Below are 20,388 nucleotides of genomic sequence, written 5' to 3' on the forward strand. Positions count from 1 at the left end.
TATAAACAATTCACCCAAGTTTCATGGACATTGGTGAAAGCCTTTTTGAGTTATTGTCCGAAGTGTTGAAAATCCCCCCTTTTTTATGAATAAAGCCCTATAAATCCAAAACTTAAAATCTGAAATTAAAAAAAAACGAAAGGGAGCTTACATCAATAGATATAAACAATTCACCAAAGTTTCATGGACATTGGTGAAAGCCTTTTTGAGTTATTGTCGGAAGTGTTGAAAATCCCCCCTTTTTTATGAATAAAGCCCCATAAATCCAAAACTTAAAATCTGAAATTAAAAAAAAACGAAAGGGAGCTTACGTCAATAGATAGAAACAATTCACTCAAGTTTCATGGAAATTGGTGTAGGTGTTTTTGAGTTATTGTCCGAAGTGTGGACGACGGACGGACGGACGGACAACGGTATACCATAATACGTCCCGTCCCGGGCGTATAAAAACACATTTAATCCTGTTGCACTTTTGTGCTTGTCCAAAGTCAGGAGCCTCTTGCCTTTGTTAGTATTGTTTGTTTTTTAATTTTAGTTCATTTTATATATTTTGGAGTATGACGTCAATATTCACTAAACTTGAACACTTTTTTATTAAGCAGCCAGCTGAGGCCTGCCTCTGGGTGCAGGATTTTCTTGCTGCATTAAAGACCCATTGGTTGCCTTCAGCTGTTTTCTGCTCTTTGACTTATTCCCCATTCTCATTCTCAATTTTACTATGTTCATATCAAAACTGTAAAGGCATTTTAAAGGCATGATATCAAAACAAAACAATTTGCGTCATGATGTCATTATATGTAATTGGATATCCTGCAATTATCATGCTTTATCCTTAAATATTTGTTAAATAGGGTCAATTCTTTTTAAAATATCAAATTATCATGCTTTATCCTGAAATAAAGTTAATTCTTTTTTAAATCATCAAAAGATATTATTTTGTCTCACCCATAATAGTGTAAATTGGATACATGTTTTGTAAATCCTATTGGGTAATTACTCCTCTCGCTCATGGGTACAATTCTACTACATAATTAAAGGTGCGGAAAATGTACTTTCTAATTGATCAATAATTTACCCTAAAACATTTATAAATCATTAAACATTTAATTCGCTACCCCGTAATATTTATTACCAGTCAACTATTTTTCTTTTTTGCCCATCAATTTATTGTTAATTAGCATGCAGGATTGACTATGATGTAACTTATTTTTGTGATTTTACTTTTTATGAGATACTGAACACTAAAGTCAGCTGGAAAGGGTACATTTTATTATATTTATTTAAATAAAAGCCTTGAAGGAGGTTTTGAATAGGGTTTGCAGAAAAGAGAATAATGTGCAAACAATGCAGAATATAAATAGAGGGACCAAAAGTATTGCACTAGTCAAAACAATGACCATATTTATAACAATTATTTTTCAGGCCATAAAAATATTGAAGGATGGTTTTTGCATGATACTCTTGGAATTACATGTACCACATGAATTTAAAGGTTGAACTTCTGTATAAAATATAGACAATGCAATTTCCCATAGGAATTCCTCACACTTTTACTACAAAGTTTCATAAAAAGTAATATCTTAGTATGGAAAGTTCATATGCACTTTTTTTCTGAGGTCAAAAAAGAGGCAGTGTAATCTGGTATTTCAGGTTAATCCTAAAAATAAGGGAATTTACACCTAATTCCTAAGCAGTGTAGTAATTACAGTTATAATCCCAAGATATAGATAGAGATTTCAAGTGATCCATGCAATTTTTACCAAACATTACACAAATTCCCTATCCTTGACAATATTTCGGGTAAAAACAGCAGCCTTTTTTATGGCTATTTAAGGTCAGGGAATATGTGTAAAATTCCCCATTTTAGAAACTACATGTAAAACTGGAATTATAGAGATTACATAAAATCATAATAATGATTAGGATTTTACACTCAATCCCTGAATGAACCAGAGATAACTTGTAATCCATTATTAAACTTTTTACTATAACATAAATAAATATGGTAAAATGAAAAGAAAAAAAAATTCTGTTAATTTTTTTACAGATCTATGAATTTTTCATTCATATTTGACGTATTAAATCCAAAACTTCTTTCTCAGACACATTCATATTCTTAATTCCTTGTATGGAAATCAGGCCATGGATATATAAATATATGAATGTTAAAAAAAATCATTTTATCCATCTTTCATTCTTAAGGTTGTTGAAGCCTATTAACCAAAACCAATAGAATCTTTTACAGTGACTTGACTGTTAGTGTTGCTCTCCACCAATTGCAACACATTCAAAGTTTTGACCAAATTGCAATTTGGTCAGAATTTTGAATAGGTTGCAATTGGTGGAGAGCAACACTAACAGTCAAGTCACTGTAATACCTTTGTCAAATAATATTCCATAAAATGTAGGTTAAGTTGACCATATTTTCTATTTAGTTCTGATGCTTACTGACATAACTATCATTCACCTTTTACTAATAGTTCATACCTGTCAACTTTCACGATTTAGCGTTTACTACACGATTTTGACCCTCTGTCCAGATTACAAGATCCAGATTGTGAAAAAAGCCCAAAAACACAATTTTATGAAAATTTACATGAAAAATACTCTTGTTCCATAATAGGAACTTTTCCCCAAGGAATATTAGCTTTATAACAAAACATTTTGACAGATAATCAAATGGGCAGACAAATTAATAAATGAAATTTTTGTCCTCTCTACAGATCTATAAAGCATGAAGATGACAATTACTTAAAATATCAAGCAAATTCTGAACAAAAAACACCTAGTTATGTCAACAAAGAAATTGGAACATAATCTGGTTTAATGGTGTTTCTTTAAAGTACTGCTATAAAAGATTTACTTTGAAATTTATCATGTGGGAACCATTTTTCAAATTTTAATGTCTAATTTTGATAGTAAATGAGAAGTTTGCATGTTAGTTTTAACATCAAATGCATTTAATAGCTTTTATGGTGATTAATTTTCATCTGAAATTTATGTATTACTCCTACATCATAAATTATATTCTTCAATAAAGATAATGTAAATATTAATTACTCATAGTACTGCAACTGACATCGAAAAAGACGCTTAGTTAACGAATTTAATGGTCCGGAATAACACACGGCTGCAAATTGTTTTAAATGATAGAATAATATCTATATTTTAATTTCCGTCGGGTCGTAAAAAGTTTCTATGGTCACATTTTTGTATTTTATCCCTTTAATGGGGGTACCCCTCAATTTACGCTTTTGGGTAGTTACCTTAAAATCCCAAAATATATTTTTTGGTTTAATTTCCCGCTATTTTCGTAAATATTTTCTATGCACATATCATCAAGGATCATCGGAATGATGAAGACATAAATATAATACCATCTCCAAGTAAAACTTTCAAACTTAAAGTTGGCTGATTTTTTAGACAGAAATTTAACGCGTTTTTCTTTGAAAACGAGAAAACATATGATTCAAAAACAGTATTTGACATTTGAGAGGACAAAACATATTATTGCGATACTGCATGCAAATTTTGTTGGGCAAATTCCAAACAATTTTGTCAAAAACTCAAAAATAAAAACATCATTTGTACCTTTTTTAATTACGGAAATTTCCTATCCGTCAATCAGCTCCACCATTTATTTTTTCCTTCACAATCAATTTGATAGTTTCGATGTGATTATGTAGATTTTGTAGGAGAAGTTAATTTATTTTTGAGTGATTTGAATATATATAGTAGTTCTTTCGTGTATTTTCTATAAAAAAGTTATATTTTTGTTAATAAAATTTTTTTATATAAAAGTTAACCAAATCCTTCGGATAAGAGGTTTTTCCGGATAATGACTATAGTAAATACATTGTATGTCAATGTTTAACCTCAGAGCCATTAATATGCATGCAAGTGGTCGGGGGAAAAAAACTATTGAAGTTTCGCAGAGATTTGGTGTGTGACAAGGTGATGCTAAAACCAACTTCTCTTGATATTCTGCTTTCCGTGGGCGAATCATCAGTGATGTATGAGACTTGCACCAGAAGGCAAACTTGATGTGCATCTTTAAATTAGATTGTTTGATTGATTCTTGGTTGCTTAACGTCCAGTGGCAAATATTGCATGCATGTTCAGGATGAGAACAAGTTAAAAATAAAAACAATAGTTAGGTTTTGTCATAATAGAGGCCATTCGGGATGATGATCGGGAAAATTTAGACTGCCAATGGAAAATGATGGTATATTGGATTAGGACAGAAATTGTCCATTGCAACATGCCACCTACGGACCCCTCAAAGAGTTGATGCAAGGGTTTTTAACGTGCAAAGAACGTGACACTCCCTTTACACGAGGCATCGGATTTAACGTCCCCATTCTGACCGGACGTGACTGCAAACTTGATACATCCCGCACAGCCAAACGGACGCCCCACTTCGTTTTACTGTCGGTCGGGGGAAGACCAAGTGACTATTTCATTTCCCCAGTCACCCTTGGGGAACTTTAAATTAGAAACAACAGAAATCCATATATGTGATCAAACTAATCGACATGTATCCTCACAACCTGACACTTTTATACGATCTCGCGCTCAGTTTCTTCCTTGTAGTTTGGATATGAAAACAGGGTTTTTTTGTAAAAGAAAAACCTTTAAAAAAAACCCAGAAAACTACGCAAAACTGAGTCCTTTAAACGTGTTGACAGTCTTTTAAGTTGTGCTTATTAATGTGAGTAAACATTTATCCATGCATAACCAAGTACTTATTGAAGTCAACACCTGTGCAATTAAGTAAAACAGTTACTGAAAAATTAGAATTTGAACTTGCTGTCAGTTCATTAATAACGATTGTTAGTGATGTGATTTGTTCTTCCATAAGAAAAAGCCTTTCTCATATAGCACATCCTCTATATATACCGATCAATTTTATCCAAGATTGTCTGTGATGCTTACCAAACTGCCATACTCCTGAACTAACTAGATATTATGACACCTTACAATTCAGACACAGTGGGGCCAAGGGATATGAAATATAGAGTTGAACTCAATTTAGGGGATGCCATATCTGCTGCAGGAAAATTGAAGTCTATGTTAAGACTTTCAGAATTACACCAAGGTGTGTCTAAAAATATCAAGGATACATTAAAAGAAGAACAATTACTTCACACTGCCACCAGTGCTCTTATGAGCTATGTCCTCGTTTTGGTATTTCTATGGAAATGATGCCCGCATAGCTTGTTAATAGATGTGATATGAGTGCCAATGCCACCATTAAAGGTCACGGTCCGGTCTTCAACACGGAGCCTAGGCTCAAAAATTCTTTTGTTAGTTAATTGATGGAAAATAACACAAAGGCGCTTCTGAACCGTATATTGTCCCTAAAGATAACAAAAATTCGTAAACGTATGGCTATTATAAAATCAATCGTTTCTGCAGCAACATTCGCCCCATTACATTTGGGATTGGCAGTGCAGATACATCATGCATATGCATATGGGAATATGGGTCACGAACATTGATCGAAACTTTGTACTCACATTTCTTTTGTGTTTCCTATGCAAAGGTAAGACTATATCTGACGAGTTTGACCGAATCATGACGGTATTTACGCTCCAGATAGCAGTTGTACTCAAAAACTGTGTTTGCTTTGAACAAACTCTGTCCTGGGCCTAACTTGTTCTTATAAAAAAGGGACCTCGCATTCGCCTCGGGTGACTATAGTATATTTTGTGTTATAACTGCTCAGTCCAGACTTTGCAAAAACACAATATGTATTTATCTATAACTAGATACTAATTTTCACAAAATACACAACCTTTAAGATGCAAAATTATTACACTGTTTCAGCGCTTGAATTTTGTTTTTTTCAAAGATAGAAAAAATATTGAAATAATTTGATAAAGTGGTGTTTTAAACTTTAGAAAATAATTCTGTAATATACTATAGTGAAATACTATACACAATATGAAAGTTTATGGATGTGAAAAGGTCAAGGCCACTTCTTCTTTTGTTATGTCTTAAATGGAAAAATCAGAAGGTTCCAAATCAACGCCATTTTGTAATGGCAGCTCTTCATATAAGTAGTCAAATTTGTCGTTTTAACATCGTTTATAGCATATGCTTATGATTGAATCGTTTCTGTAGCATTCTATTGAATAAATATTAGAATATTTCTCCTTTTTGTCCTTGTGGTTGAAATATTGATATTTTTAGGTCTGACCTTTGACCTCAATTTCACAAAATTGTGACCACTCTGGATTTTTACGACCCAACTTTTCTTATTGTACAAGTTTTCCTCTTTCCATCGATATATAATTTAGGTGTGTGTTCTTCCGGACCATTAAAGTTTTAAAAAATGAACTCTGGTTGCAGTACTATCAAGCACATGCTAAGTTTGACAGAGTCAACAGACTATCTATAATTAATAACTTACAGCAAACAATGGACCAATATCAACATCAAATCCAAGGTCAGCAAATCCTGTGGCTATGACCTTGCCACCTCTGTCATGGCCATCCTGTCCAACCTTAGCAACCAATATTCTGGGTCGTCTTCCTTCATTTTCTGCAAATTGCTGAAATAAAGTTGGTAATTCAAGTAAGCAGTGACATATTTCATTCAATTATTTTAATACTAAGAAGTGAATTGTATTAATGTGCTGAGAAAAATCTGAGTAACTATCACCAATAAATGGTGAAATAAGTTTTTGTATCATCCTCCATATTAGTTCTATCATTCCTGTAATAATTTAGGCTGGCATGTTTTCTAAGTAGATGTCCATCTATTTCTTATAAAATTGATGACAAAATGAAGATTTATTATTTCTAATGTAAGAAAAACATTGCTATTTCATATGCTAGAATGATCATATAATCAAAAACTCAAATTTTTATTTTACTCTAGCAAATCTAAATTGAATATCAATACTAGTGGCATAAATAAATCAAACACTTCCGTTTAATAACTCTTGAAGATTATATATAACAAATGTATGCATTTTAATATCTAGATTTTAATTTGTTTCTCACATTTTTGTAACCAATCCTTCAAAAATATATATATTAATTGAATTTTCTTCCTTGTTTAATCTAGATGACTTTTTATCAGCCAAACATTTTAAACAACAAATGAAATTAATTCTTGAAAATTGATAACATAATTTAAGTTCTTAAAAATAAGTAGATGTGAGTGTAAGAAAAGTATGTGGGTGTAGGTGTAAAACCACCAAATCATAGTAAGTCACATCCAGTTGTAAAACCACCAAACCATAGTAAGTTACAGCCAGGTGCAAAACCACCAAACCATAGTAAGTCACATCCAGTTGTAAAACCACCAAATCATAGTAGGTCACATCCAGGTGTAAAACCACCAAATCATAGTAAGTCAAACCATAGTAAGTCACATCCAGGTGTAAAACCACCAAATCATAGTAAGTCAAACCATAGTAAGTCACATCCAGGTGTAAAACCACCAAATCATAGTAAGTCACATCCAGGTGTAAAACCACCAAACCATAGTAAGTCACATCCAGGTGTAAAACCACCAAACCATAGTAAGTCACATCCAGGTGTAAAACCACCAAACCATAGTAAGTCACATCCAGGTGTAAAACCACCAAACCATAGTAAGTCACATCCAAGTGTAAAACCACCAAACCATAGAAAGTCACAGCCAGGTGTAAAACCACCAAACCATAGTAAGTCACAGCCAGGTGTACAACCACCAAACCAAACCATAGTAAGTCACATCCAGGTATAAAACCATCAAACCATAGTAAGTCACATCCAGTTGTAAAACCACCAAATCATAGAAAGTCACAGCCAGGTGTAAAACCACCAAATCATAGTAAGTCACATCCAGGTGTAAAACCACCAAACCATAGTAAGTCACATCCAGGTGTAAAACCACCAAACCATAGTAAGTCACATCCAGTTGTAAAACCACCAAACCATAGAAAGTCACAGCCAGGTGTAAAACCACCAAACCATAGTAAGTCACATCCAGGTGTAAAACAACCAAACCATAGTAAGTCACATCCAGGTGTAAAACCACCAAATCATAGAAAGTCACAGCCAGGTGAAAAACCACCAAATCAGTTGTAAAACCACCAAACCATAGAAAGTCACAGCCAGGTGTAAAACCACCAAACCATAGTTAGTCACATCCAGGTGTAAAACCAACAAATCATAGTAAGTCACATCCAGGTGTAAAACTACCAAACCATAGTAAGTCACATCCAGTTGTAAAACCACCAAATCATAGAAAGTCACAGCCAGGTGTAAAACCACCAAACCATAGAAAGTCACAGCCAGGTGTAAAACCACCAAACCATAGTGAGTTACATCCAGTTGTAAAACCACCAAACCATAGTACCAACAAATCATAGTAAGTCACATCCAGGTGTAAAACCACCAAATCATAGAAAGTCACAGCCAGGTGTAAAACCACCAAACCATAGTAAGTCACATCCAGGTGTAAAACCACCAAACCATAGTAAGTCACATCCAGGTGTAAAACCACCAAACCATAGAAAGTCACATCCAGTTGTAAAACCACCAAATCATAGTAGGTCACATCCAGGTGTAAAACCACCAAATCATAGAAAGTCACAGCCAGGTGTAAAACCACCAAACCATAGAAAGTCACAGCCAGGTGTAAAACCACCAAACCATAGTAAGTCACATCCAGGTGTAAAACCACCAAATCATAGAAAGTCACAGCCAGGTGTAAAACCACCAAACCATAGAAAGTCACAGCCAGGTGTAAAACCACCAAACCATAGTGAGTTACATCCAGTTGTAAAACCACCAAACCATAGTACCAACAAATCATAGTAAGTCACATCCAGGTGTAAAACCACCAAATCATAGTAAGTCACATCCAGGTGTAAAACCACCAAATCATAGAAAGTCACATCCAGGTGTAAAACCACCAAATCATAGAAAGTCACAGCCAGGTGTAAAACCACCAAACCATAGTAAGTCACATCCAGGTGTAAAACCACCAAACCATAGTAAGTTACAGCCAGGTGTAAAACCACCAAACCATAGTAAGTCACATCCAGGTGTAAAACCACCAAACCATAGTAAGTTACAGCCAGGTGTAAAACCACCAAACCATAGTAAGTCACATCCAGGTGTAAAACAATCAAACCATAGTAAGTCACATTCAGTTGCATAAGTCAAAAGCTTTGTAAAAAAATCACTTGTATTTGACAGTTGTAGGTAAGTTATCCAACATTTCATTGCAGTAACAGAGTTCTGGGTCATTAAGATGGCTATTTCAAATCACCATTATTTTACTAGAGAATAGTTTTGAAATTTAAGGTTACATGATTACTAAAGCTTCCACACACGTAAAAAAGAGGTGGAAATTTGATTGGTTAACTTCCAGTGAGGGTTATTTTCTTATATGCAATGAAAAGTTATGCGAAATTTTGTCAATAGTAATGGACAGGATAAAGCCTTACTCATGCCAAGTATTTCTTTATTTGAAACAAAGATAAATTCTGCACAATTTTTTGAAAAATGCAAATTGAACAAAGACTAATAGGGAAGAATCAATGGTGGTATTTCACCTGTAACTGGAACACTTGCTTTATATTTCAGGCTCAAACAATTCCCCAGATACGTAATGATTTAAATTATTTTATAAAATCACAACTGTTGTCAGAGTCTAAAATAGTCCACTTAATCACATAGACTGATGAGATAAAAGACAGACATACAAATACCCACAAAAGTATTCAAAGATTCATTCAATATCACTCCACAGGTTCTCAACATTAAAAGTACTTCACAAAACATCATTTAAACGAAGCAATGCTGCATCTTTGTTGGAACAATAACTTCAATGGGTGTTTAAACAGTAAATAATAGATTACTCATGACAGAAGGTACATTGACAAATAAATCTCTGTTTACACATCAACATTTTCAATGATTAAAGAAAAAAGATAATTAACTATTGATTCATTTAATTGTTGTTTGCTTAATATCCATAATAATTTCACCATTTTTTTTATAAATGATATTAAATGTTGTTATCAATATTAATAAAATAGATCAGGTATCATTGTTATGTAATCCATACTTTTTATATTGTACATCTGTGCATTAATTTTGAATTTTGTTTATATCTTAACCATTATGAATTTAACTAATTCTCAAGCATAAAGATAGTTCAATTTTGTTCTTTGTATGGATCTTTATTACTTTATTTATCACGTTCCTATAAAGCACTATAAAAATAACACATAGCTGAGAGAGTGATAGATCAGATTGTTAACCTGAGAAAACATTATATTTTTTTCGAGGGGTACAAATATGCTCTATCACTCTCTCAGCTATGTGTAAGTGTTATGTAATTCATTGTACTGAATGTCCTATCATTATTGTCTTTTATTTTTGAATTTTATGTTTTAAGTATTTAACTTTGACATCACAACTTTACAATTACATCAGACTAGAGGCTCTAAAGAGCCTGTGTCGCTCACCTTGGTCTATGTGAATATTAAACAATGGACACAGATGGATTCATGACAAAATTGTGTTTTGGTGATGGTGATGTGTTTGTAGATCTTACTTTGCTAAACATTCTTGCTGCTAACAATTATCTCTATCTATAACAGTACTTTCTGTGGAAAATGTTATTGAAAATCTTCAAATTTTCAGAAAATTGTTAAAAATTGACTATGAAGGGCAATAACTCCTTAGGGGGTCAATTGACTATTTTGGTCGTACTGACTTATTTTTAGTTCTTACTTTGATGTACATTATTGCTGTTTACAGTTTACCTTTATCTATAATAATATTCAAGATAATAACAAAAAAACAACAAAATTTCCTCAAAATTACCAATTCAGGGGCAGCAACCCAACAACCGATTATTCGATTCATCTGAAAATTCCAGGGCAGATAGATCGTGACCTGATCAATAATTTTACTTCCTGTCAGATTTGCTCTTAATGCTTTGGTTTTTGAGTTATAAGCCAAAAACTGCATTTTACCCCCATGTTCTATTTTTAGCCATGGCGGCCATCTTGGTTGGTTGACCAAGTTACCGGACACATTTTTTTAACTAGATACCCCAATGATGATTATGGCTAAGTTTGGTTAAATTTGGCCCAGTAGTTTCAGAGGAGAAGATTTTTCTAAAAGATTACTAAGATTTACGAAAAATGGTTAAAAAATGACTATAAAGGGCAATAACTCCTAAAGTGGTCAACTGACCATTTTGGTCATGTTGACTTATTTGTAGATCTTACTTTGCTGCACATTATCGCTGTTTACAGTTTCTCTATATCTATAATAATATTCAAGATAATAACCAAAAACAGCAAAATTTCCTTAAAATTACCATTTCAGGGGTAGCAACCCAACAACGGAATGTCCGATTCATCTGAAAATTGCAAGGCAGATAGATCTTGACCTAATGAACAATTTAGCCATGTCAGGATTGCTCTAAATGCTTTGGTTTTTGAGTTATAAGCCAAAAACTGCATTTTACCCCTATGTTCTATTTTTAGCCATGGCGGCCATTTTGGTAGGTTGGGCGGGGCACTGGACACATTTTTTAAACTACATACCCCAATGATGATTTTGACCAAGTTTGGATTAATTTGGCCCAAAAGTTTCAGAGGAGAAGATTTTTGTAAAAGATTACTAAGATTTACGAAAAATGGTTGAAAAGGGCAATAACTCCTAAAGGGGTCAACTGACCATTTCGGTCACATTGACTTTTTTGTAAATCTTACTTAGCTGAACATTATTGCTGTTTACAGTTTATCTCTATCTATAATAATATTCAAGATAATAACTAAAAACAGCAAAATTTCCTTACAATTACCAATTCAGGGGCAACAACCCAACAACATTTGTCCGATTCACCTGAAAATTTCAGGGCAGATAGATCTTGACCTGATAAACAATTTTACCCATGTCAGATTTGCTCTAAATGCTTTGGTTTTTGAGTTATAAGCCAAAAACTGCATTTTACCCCTATGTTCTATTTTTAGCCATGGCGGCCATCTTGGTTGGTTGGCCGGGTCATCGGACACATTTTTTAAACTAGATACCCCAATGATGATAGTGGCCAAGTTTAGTTTAATTTGGCCCAGTAGTTTCAGAGGAGAAGATTTTTGTAAAAGTTAACGACGACGACGGACGACGGACGACGAACGCCGGACACAAAGTGATGGGAAAAGCTCACTTGGCCCTTCGGGCCAGGTGAGCTAAAAAATCAACAGAAGTGAAGCAATAAAATTGAGAATGGAAATGGGGAATGTGTCAATGAGACAACAACCCAACCATAGAACAGACAACAGCAGAAGGTTGCCAACAGGTCTGCAATGCACCCAGAGGCATCCTTTCAGCTGGCCCCTAAACAAATATATAAACTAGTTCAGTGATAATGAACTCCATACTAAACTCCAAATTGTACACAAGACACTAAAAGGTGGTTTATTTTCATTATATGACAGTCTAGAAAAAAGTTCTGAGACCTAATGTTAAACTTGAGCATTGTCTTTATGTATTTCATGTAAATTCAAATTATTGTCCTTTAAACTATCAATTTTTGATTGGTCTGCACGAGAGGGTGACATTAAAACAATTGTCAAAAAAGCCATGGGATTGAGTAAATTCTCTCCCTTGTATTAGCCTATCAAAAAATAGGCATTTTAAAGTGAAGTATACTGTTATTTTATTACATGATGAGAATGTCGTTTTCTTATGTTACGTTTTGCATATTATCATAATTATTGAAATGAGTTACAAGAGTTACAGACACCTGAAAAAAAATTGTCCATCACAGGGTCCAAGCATGTTTTGTTAAGATTTTTTGTTTTATATTTTTTTTTAAATGTTTCTAAAAATAGTATTTTTTAATTACCAATTGCCAATTTCTTTATTCACTTAAAATATACCTAGACATAATACAGATAAGGGTTTGATAAATCACTGATGGCAATTACGATACAAATTACTTATATATGTTACAGTGAATTTGTATAATCAGTGATTATGTAGAATCCCTGATTTTTCAGGGATTATGTAGAATCACTAAAATCATTTGTGATTATACAGATTCCCTGAAAATTACCAGTGATTTTACATAATCACTGATAATTTTAATTAGTATTCTACAAATTCCCTAATATGATTTCAGTGATTATCAATAATTAAAAGCTCCAAAGATGATGAAACAAATTAACATAGACAAATTATCATTATTTTCTTATTCCTTGAAAATTTAAGTAAACATGCAGTTTTCATTCCTGATCTACTATTTGATTCTTAAGTGATGAGTTTTTTCCTTTATATTTTATCCAAGTGTTGGACCTCATTATGCTACTAACAAATAAGCTTGGCACAGGTACAGGTGTTGCTTGGGTTGAAGAAAACGTATGCTCAAAAGTTAATGCAAATTGCAGAGGAAAAACAACATATATCTCAAACCAATTCCACAAGTGGTTCCAGGAAAGGGAGATCCTTGCCATATAGCAATGGACTCCTGCTCGGATCTTTAATACAAGAAATCAGTTGGAGGTTGCTGATTTCCCTTCATTGGTACCTTCAGATGTTTGTGCTGAAACTCTATTTCTCTGAGACGTGCCGTAAAATACGATTGGATATGGAGGACAAGGTTTTTTAAATGTTGATATTGTGGTAAAAATAAATATGAATTTAATAGATATACATGAAAAAAACAGGACAAATGTGTAATAGTCGATGCCATCTAAATCTAGTTTTTAAATAAAATGTTTATTTTTAAAATATTGTGCATAAAATTAACATTTATCAAAAAGAAAGGTACGCATAAAAATAGTTTTGATGACAAATTCAGTTTAATTCATATTCTCAACCTATTGCTAAAACAATACGATAAAAAAAATAATCATTATGCCATTTAATCATGTTTCATACTAACTTCATCAACCCGCCCTTGTGGGCTCTCTTGATATTATTAATACTGAGACAGTTTACAAATATCAAAAAGGGCTCGCTTGATATTATTGCTGATAAAGTCAGTATTAAAAACAAAACATCAATTATTCAATATATATTTTGCTGATAAATTAATTATATTGTGCTTATCATTCAATTATATTGTGTTTATCATTTCAATATTTTTGTGTCTTTCATATTAATATATCATGCCTAACGTTATACAATATTAAAGGTATTAGTCTGATATGAGCCAGTCCATGCGAAAAAGTACAAAAACGAAAATTTTACGAAATTCTAAAAAGTGTGCATAATTATTGGTAGTAGACTTGTGATTTATAAAACACATATACTTTTCCTCATATCCTTAAGCTGTGAGCTACACGCACCTGCAAGTGTTGAGACCCTCGCTATAGTTTTATCAAGATTTTTAATGTATTATTTCATATATTTCAATCATTTTCAAAGTACAGTTTAAAAGGCTTGATTTGCCAATTGATAATGTTAAACCCCGGTAGCAGTAGGGATAAGGCTCTCGCTAACGATGCAGATATCAATGCAATCAGACCGGGCAACAGTAAGAATCCCGTGCAACGATGGTTGATTTATATAATATTAAATAACTTAACTTAACTTAACTTCGGTTGATTTATATAATATGAATGATTTATATAATATTAAATAACTTAACTTAACTTAACTTAAATTTCAATTTCTAAAACACAAGAGGTCATAGTTTTTGTATTTGCCCTCATATTTTTTATGTTGTCTTACTTTCCTTAAACCGGTAAAACTGAAGAAAATTATTGACTTTTGTCTCTCTAGTGTCGTAAAATTTTTAAAAGTTTCTGGTCGGTATAGCATTAGTCCTGGGAACAAATGATTTTACACTTGCTCAAATACCAAAAAATTCATATATTTCTACGTCTTTTGCTGTTTTAATTGACAAATTCGGGATAGAGTTGACAATCTTATGAATGTTTACATTAATCTAATATATATATATATTTTAAATAATATAAAAACATACAGGAACAAATTTACTGTCAAATTTTAGAAAGACACCTTATTATTACTAAACAAACCAATAATTAACAAAAATCATTTTGTTGTTGTTATTTAAATAACTGATGACAAAATGACAGTGGAATGTATCCAAGGAAGTGACATTACATATGGAAAACTAAAGTATAAGGAAACATTCTGCACAATTAAGTCATTACACTTATTAGTTAGCTATCTTATTTTATGACTTTATTTTTTTACAATTGTCCTCCTAATAACATAGTGCACACTTCAATCATAAGGCATTCAGTAAAATAAAAAAACACACTGCCACAAGATGAAGGTGTTAGGGTAATTAACACCCTCAGTGGGAAAATTATCACCCATGACTTTGTCTTGGGTGATGATTTTTTTCTTATTGTGTTAATCTACCCTAGTTAATCTTGTGCCAGGCATAGATTACCTTAGATGAATTTGGCACATCTTTTTGGAATTTTGGGTCCTCAATTTTGTACTTGTTTGGCTTTATAAATATTTTGATGCGAACATCACTGATGAGTCTTATGTAGATGAAACACGTGTCTGCCGTATTAAATTGTAGTCCTGGTACCTTTGATAAATATTTATCCAAGGACATGATGTTTATATTCATGACTGAAAATTTTACTGTAAACATCCAGGCAGATGATATGGATGGAATGCATGGCAAAAGCTGTTGCTGCATGCAAACCGAAGCTAAGAATCGAAGACTGATATACCCAATTACAGAAAGTTCTTTTGGAAAATATTGTTCACTCATAGATATGATGACCAATCATTAAACACATAGATATGATGACCAATCATTAAACACATAGATATGACGACCAATCATTAAACACATAGATATGATGACTAATAATTAAACACATAGATATGATGACCAATCATTAAACACATTGATATGTAGCTGCGGAACCGTAGCTCTTAGGTCCTTATGTTATTTTTTGACTATTTGCGGATCTATGGTCCGCAAATAGTCAAAAAATAACATAAGGACCTAAGAGCTACGGTTCCGCAGCTAATTGATATGATGACCAATTATTATAAACTTACCTCTACCCTTTTAATAACTTTAGAGATATCATCAGTGTCACCATACTCTGATTTATAAGCTCCACTGACCATTCTGTCACTAGCTACATGTCTTCCATATATCTACAACAAAATTTGTACATCAAATGACATATTCAATATTCATACGGAGTAAGAAAATATACTAGAGGCTCATGCCTTCCACCATGAGGACCCAACATTGAACTATTATATACACAGTAACTTGTACATAACCATAAGCTTTTAATAGATAAACTATACCAGGAGACTATAGCTATAAAGGTACTCTATACATTCATCTTGTTATCTGTCACCCTGTATATGAAGAAAGGTTGATTACAGGATACAAATTAGTTATTATCTTTGCTTATTGCAGTAAATATTTCACAATTTTAAACAGGATTTTAAGTATTCAAAATACAAAATCTCCTGGGATTTGTAAGCAAACTGTCCCAAGTCAGGAACCTCTGGCCTTTGTTAGTCTTGTTTAATTTTTTTATTTTAGTTCCTTTTATATATTTTGGAGTTTAGTATGACGTTCTGAACGGTTCATTATCATTGAACTAGTATACATTTTTGTTTAGGGGCTAGCTCAAGGTGGTACCTAACACTACAGGGAGATAACTCTGTAAAATTAGCTAAACGTTTTAATTACGTTGTGTTGTAAAGGGAATATTAAGCTTCTCAATGATCAAAATAAGTGTTTGTCAAACTGCTATATAACCAGTGTAATTTTTCTGATAAAACGTTTGGTTCAAATTTTTTGAGATTTCTGTATTTTTGTCAAAGGGTCAGAGTAAATACTTTGTCAAAATTTTATGAAAATTAAACGAGCCAAATTAATTTTAGTTTTAAAAAGTGTTTGGTACCACCTTAAACACACCTCCGGGTGCGGGAGTTTCTCGCTGCATTGAAGACCCTTTTGTGACCTGTGGCTGTTATCTGCTCTTTGGTCGGGTTGTTGTCTCTTTGACAAATTATTCCCATTCTCAATTTTATTGGTTAAAAACACATAATCAGGTACCCATTCATATACAATTTTTTCTCATTACCCATAAATTGGTACTGACAAGTATGAATGGAACAAATTCTTTCGAGGATGTAGAAAATTTCACTGATGATATTTTACGATGAATTACAGTAGCTTATCTGTGAATAGTTCATCTAAGCTACTTACATCTTTTACAAACACTGACCAGACAATTATTGTATAGTACATATAAATACTAAATTATAGTCATCCTCTGTTGCAAACTATAACACATTACTTGATATTCAGATTTTTATCATTTTCTTACAAACAACAGCTACTTCTGATTTGCAAACCTATCATAAAGTGTTATATTGATATAATATTTAATAAGTGATTTGTGCAAATTCCTTTTTGAGATAAATTATTCTTCAATCTAAATGTAAAGAAGCATAACTCTAACCATACAAGATTATTTACGAAGTTAGACAATAATATAAATATATTAAAATGATAAAGATGTTTCACTAATTCTTTTAAAGAATCATATGATCAAGTTCACATTTTGTTGAGAAGTTGGATCATGTCATATGTTAAAATAAATTTGTGCATGCATATTTATTTCTTTACTTATAAACAGGATTATTAAAAGCATTTCATTGAAGGTAAGCATTAAACTATAAAGCTGGTAAACAAAATTTGACCATTTGAAAAAGTCATCAGCATATAAAACTGGAAAAGAACTGAAGAGTCAAATTTATTCACATCATCTGGGGTCAGATTTAAATGTAGAATAAACATTTTATATTTCCCAAGGGAATGCCTTTCTGGAAATACACTCTTTCATAGGTGAAAAATCTTCCTATCTCACTAAAGCTAGAAAAAAATTAATGTTTTATTCAACAACTTTCTTTGACTTACAGAAAACAGACTTTTGGTTCAAGCACCTTGTTTTCATAATTATGCAGGTAAGTGGTAAACCAAAAATATTTATCACAGAAGCTGTTTTACTATCATCATCATGTGAAATAAGCAAACATTTAAAAATGTATAGATGTAAATCACATTGAATACTATTATAAGTACATTTTCTTTGTCTCAGACAGGGATTGAATTTTTGTTTGTAATCAGACGAAGATGCATGTCTTCATCCACATCTTATATGGTATTATTGTCTTTTTCTTGAGGAATGTCATATTAACAAGACTTCATGATGTTTCAGGTATTAACATTTTAATATATCCATTCAAACTTTTAGAGTTTGATTAGCTCATGTTTTCCACACTTTTGTTTAAATAAGAACCCATTACTTCTACTTTCAAAAGTAAGATATTATCTATGTTATACCTACCTTTTCCATAGCATCAGTTATCTCCCCTACTGTACATCTTGCCCTTGCAGCATCTATACTCAGGGCTAACAAGTTCCCCTCACCTGACTCACAACATTTAGTAATGGCTTCCAAACTATCTTCTGCCTAAATTATAGGAAAATATAATAAGATTTAAAATGATATCTTAATTCGTATAAAATAAATTATAAGTTCTATATAATTAGAATTGTAAAACAAAGACTTAACAAATAATGAGCAGCCAAGTACTATCTTATTAAAGAGGAATATTAACACTGCTTGCAGATATTGTTATCACGATGAGTATTTGTTGCTTTGACAGGATTTAAATAATTTCAATTTGTGACATCTTTCAGACTTAACAAGATTGCAGGCATTGTCATGCTAAGCAGACCACAAGTTGAACTTCATAGTATCCAAAACAGAAAGTCTGTGTCTGACTGATCCAACATTAATTTTAGTGTTTTTTATTTCTCGTTTTTATATTGATGAGACTGTTGGTTTTCCCTGCTGTTCAGTGAGCCAAGGCCCCGTCTTGATGACCGAACTTTGACTTATAAATAATTGTTTACTTTTACAAATTGTGACTTGGATGGCTTCATTTCTCATTGACACTTATACAATCATCTTATATCTATCATAAAAAGCAGAGTGGTAACATCAGCATAGAAATATGCATATACCGGGAGCTAAAAAATAATGCTAGAGAATGTCTGATACTTTGTTTAACATACCTTCTTTGTATCTCTGGTCTCTCTGACTCTCGTCAACCTTTCCATCTGTTTTTGTTTGACCACTGAATTATCTATACATAGAACATCAATGCCACATACCTTCTTTGTATCTCTGGTCTCTCTGACTCTCATCAACCTTTCCATCTGATTTGTTTGACCACTGAATTATCTATACATAGAACATCAATTTCACATACCTTCTTTGTATCTCTGGTCTCTCTGACTCTCATCAACCTTTCCATCTGATTTGTTTGACCACTGAATTATCTATACATAGAACATCAATGCCACATACCTTCTTTGTATCTCTGGTCTCCCTGACTCTCATCAACCTTTCCATCTGATTTGTTTGACCACTGAATTATCTATACATAGAACATCAATTTCACATACCTTCTTTGTATCTCTGGTCTCCCTGACTCTCATCAACCTTTCCATCTGATTTGTTTGACCACTGAATTATCTATACATAGAACATCAATGCCACATACCTTCTTTGTATCTCTGGTCTCCCTGACTCTCATCAACCTTTCCATCTGATTTGTTTGACCACTGAATTATCTATACATAGAACATCAATTTCACATACCTTCTTTGTATCTCTGGTCTCTCTGACTCTCATCAACCTTTCCATCTGATTTGTTTGACCACTGAATTATCTATACATAGAACATCAATTTCACATACAGTACCTTCTTTGTATCTCTGGTCTCCCTGACTCTCGTCAACCTTTCCATCTGTTTTTGTTTGACCACTGAATTATCTATACATAGAACATCAATGCCACATACCTTCTTTGTATCTCTGGTCTCCCTGACTCTCATCAACCTTTCCATCTGATTTGTTTGACCACTGAATTATCTATACATAGAACATCAATTTCACATACCTTCTTTGTATCTCTGGTCTCTCTGACTCTCATCAACCTTTCCATCTGATTTGTTTGACCACTGAATTATCTATACATAGAACATCAATTTCACATACAGTACCTTCTTTGTATCTCTGGTCTCCCTGACTCTCGTCAACCTTTCCATCTGTTTTTGTTTGACCACTGAATTATCTATACATAGAACATCAATTTCACATACCTTCTTTGTATCTCTGGTCTCTCTGACTCTCATCAACCTTTCCATCTGATTTGTTTGACCACTGAATTATCTATACATAGAACATCAATGCCACATACCTTCTTTGTATCTCTGGTCTCCCTGACTCTCATCAACCTTTCCATCTGATTTGTTTGACCACTGAATTATCTATACATAGAACATCAATTTCACATACCTTCTTTGTATCTCTGGT

General features: G+C 32.8%; 1 protein-coding gene across 2 annotated transcripts in view; it reads right to left on the reverse strand.

Annotated features, from left to right (window-relative positions):
• Positions 1-20,388, reverse strand: part of LOC139513576 (methylmalonyl-CoA mutase, mitochondrial-like) — a 79,451-nt gene that overhangs the window by 18,616 nt on the left and 40,447 nt on the right. For both annotated transcript variants that reach the window (XR_011662473.1, XM_071302203.1), the window contains exons 14-16: positions 18,350-18,475; positions 16,029-16,130; positions 6,416-6,556 (exon numbers count right to left, since the gene is read on the reverse strand). Coding sequence is in view for 1 of the 2 variants with exons in the window: in XM_071302203.1 (XP_071158304.1) it covers positions 6,416-6,556; positions 16,029-16,130; positions 18,350-18,475 (369 nt within the window). In the remaining variant the exon portion in view is untranslated. The remainder of the gene's footprint in view (positions 1-6,415; positions 6,557-16,028; positions 16,131-18,349; positions 18,476-20,388) is intronic.

Source organism: Mytilus edulis, chromosome 2 (assembly GCF_963676685.1).
Source record: "Mytilus edulis chromosome 2, xbMytEdul2.2, whole genome shotgun sequence".
Taxonomy (NCBI): domain Eukaryota; kingdom Metazoa; phylum Mollusca; class Bivalvia; order Mytilida; family Mytilidae; genus Mytilus; species Mytilus edulis.